Source organism: Nothoprocta perdicaria, unplaced genomic scaffold (genome assembly GCF_003342845.1).
Source record: "Nothoprocta perdicaria isolate Ctin4 unplaced genomic scaffold, notPer1 scaffold_54, whole genome shotgun sequence".
NCBI lineage: Eukaryota > Metazoa > Chordata > Aves > Tinamiformes > Tinamidae > Nothoprocta > Nothoprocta perdicaria.
In genome coordinates this window covers 3,236,981-3,238,587 of record NW_020455799.1, presented here as the reverse complement: position 1 = coordinate 3,238,587, position 1,607 = coordinate 3,236,981, and the positions used below count along the sequence as shown (strand labels likewise).

The 1,607-nt window shown below is 67.9% G+C and overlaps 1 protein-coding gene across 1 annotated transcript in view; it reads left to right on the top strand.

Moving 5' to 3' along the window:
* Nucleotides 1-1,030: 1,030 nt before the first annotated feature.
* The window catches only part of VASH2 (vasohibin 2), a 31,198-nt gene continuing 30,621 nt past the window's right edge, over nt 1,031-1,607 (top strand). The window contains exon 1 of the mRNA XM_026048395.1: nt 1,031-1,102. Within this exon, the coding sequence (XP_025904180.1) occupies nt 1,031-1,102 (72 nt within the window). The remainder of the gene's footprint in view (nt 1,103-1,607) is intronic.

Below are 1,607 nucleotides of genomic sequence, written 5' to 3'. Positions count from 1 at the left end.
CCCGCCACRCGCCTGCCCTTGTCCAAGGGAAGCGCTTGACCTAAGGCCAAGGGAGTCCCGATCTCACCATACCCCTTATCTACCCATCCTTCTCATACTGTGAATGTAGAAGGCTCCGGGATGCAAAGCGTGCAGCGTAACTCTGCTCACGRCGCTTCCAGAGCGGTTGAGAGGCACGGGGGCGAGGGACCCCTCCCGGCCTGCACCCCAACACATTGGCCCTAACGTTGTGGTGTTGGTGAAAGGGTGAAGGCTTCGCAGCAGTGCTAATCCCTCGCCGACCCGTCGTTCTCTCCCCTGCGTCACATACCAAGCACAAACCGAGGCCCTGCATCCAACGTGGACACCTCYCCAGAACAAAATCTTCCAGGCTGGAGCTGAGCACCGAGGCGGCTGTGCAAGCGGGAGCAGCTGGTTTACGTTAGGTGTCCAAAGAGCCCCTCTCTGGCCCCTTGCAGTGTTGAATGCAGCGAGGTTCAGGTGTCCCTCGCCGCGGGGAGGCCATGCCAAGGTGGCCGGTAGGGCCCACCACGGCACCGTGCGTGGTGAGCAGCAGCTCAACGGGCACTCACAACTCCCAGATCCCCGTGAAGCTGACGAGGGTGCTGGAGATGTATTTACGGTGCAAGTTACAGATGGGTGGCTGTAGATCCCGCGCAGCAGCAGGGCAGGGAGCAGGGGATGGCAGGGCACGCACAGGGTGTCAGTGCACAGCCTGGGGCAGCAGCAGCACCCGCTGCTCCCCGCGCAGCAGGGAACACCCTGCTGGGAAAGACCACGGAGCAGAGCGGGAGACCTGAGCTGTCTGTGCCAACCAGGCAGGCAGAGGGAGGCTGAGGTCCGAGGGGAGGTCCCAGCCTCCCATCCCTATGACAGGACGTCCCCAAGCCCCAGGTCACCACCAGAAGGGGCCGCCAACTTGCTGAGCTGCCCTTGCTTGCGGGTGTGCAGCTTGTGACCATCACTGCAGAGTCTGGAAGCACCCGCGGAGCCCGCGAGCTCAGCGTGGCCGCTGTCTTTGCAAGCAGCGATGGTCTCGCTCGACCCTCGTGGGTTCCGTTCAGCTGCTCTAGAGCCTACAGAGAAACGCAGACCTGAAAGTGTGAGACTTGGACCCGCCTGGGGGGTTCTCGAGGTCGCCCTTGGTCAGAGCTTCATTCCGAGGCCCGCAGCGGTGCCCGTGGGACGGGAACGCGCATCGGGACCCGCGTGCTGGGARCGSGGACGGGGCGGGACGGGAGGGGGCGGCGCTGCCGCCCGCCCGCCAGGGGGCGCCGCGGCGGCGGGAGGGGCGCGGGCGGGGCGCCGTGCTGGCCCCGCCCCTCTTTGTTGCGGCGGCCAATGAGGCGCGTCGCGGCCGCATGGAGCGCTGTGGTTGGCGGCGGCGCGCGTAGGGCGGCGGCGCGGCCAGGTGCGGGGTGGGCGGCGCCGAGGCGAGCTGAGACCCGACGGGACGGGCGGAGCAGAACGGAACAGAACAGAGAGGAGCGGGCGCCGCTCGGCGGCCGCGGCGGGGCCGTTCCCCGAGCGCGGCGGGGCCGATGCTGAGCGGTGCCGGTAACGGGCGGCCGTGCGGGTGAGGCCGCTGTCCGCGCCGCCCCGTGCGC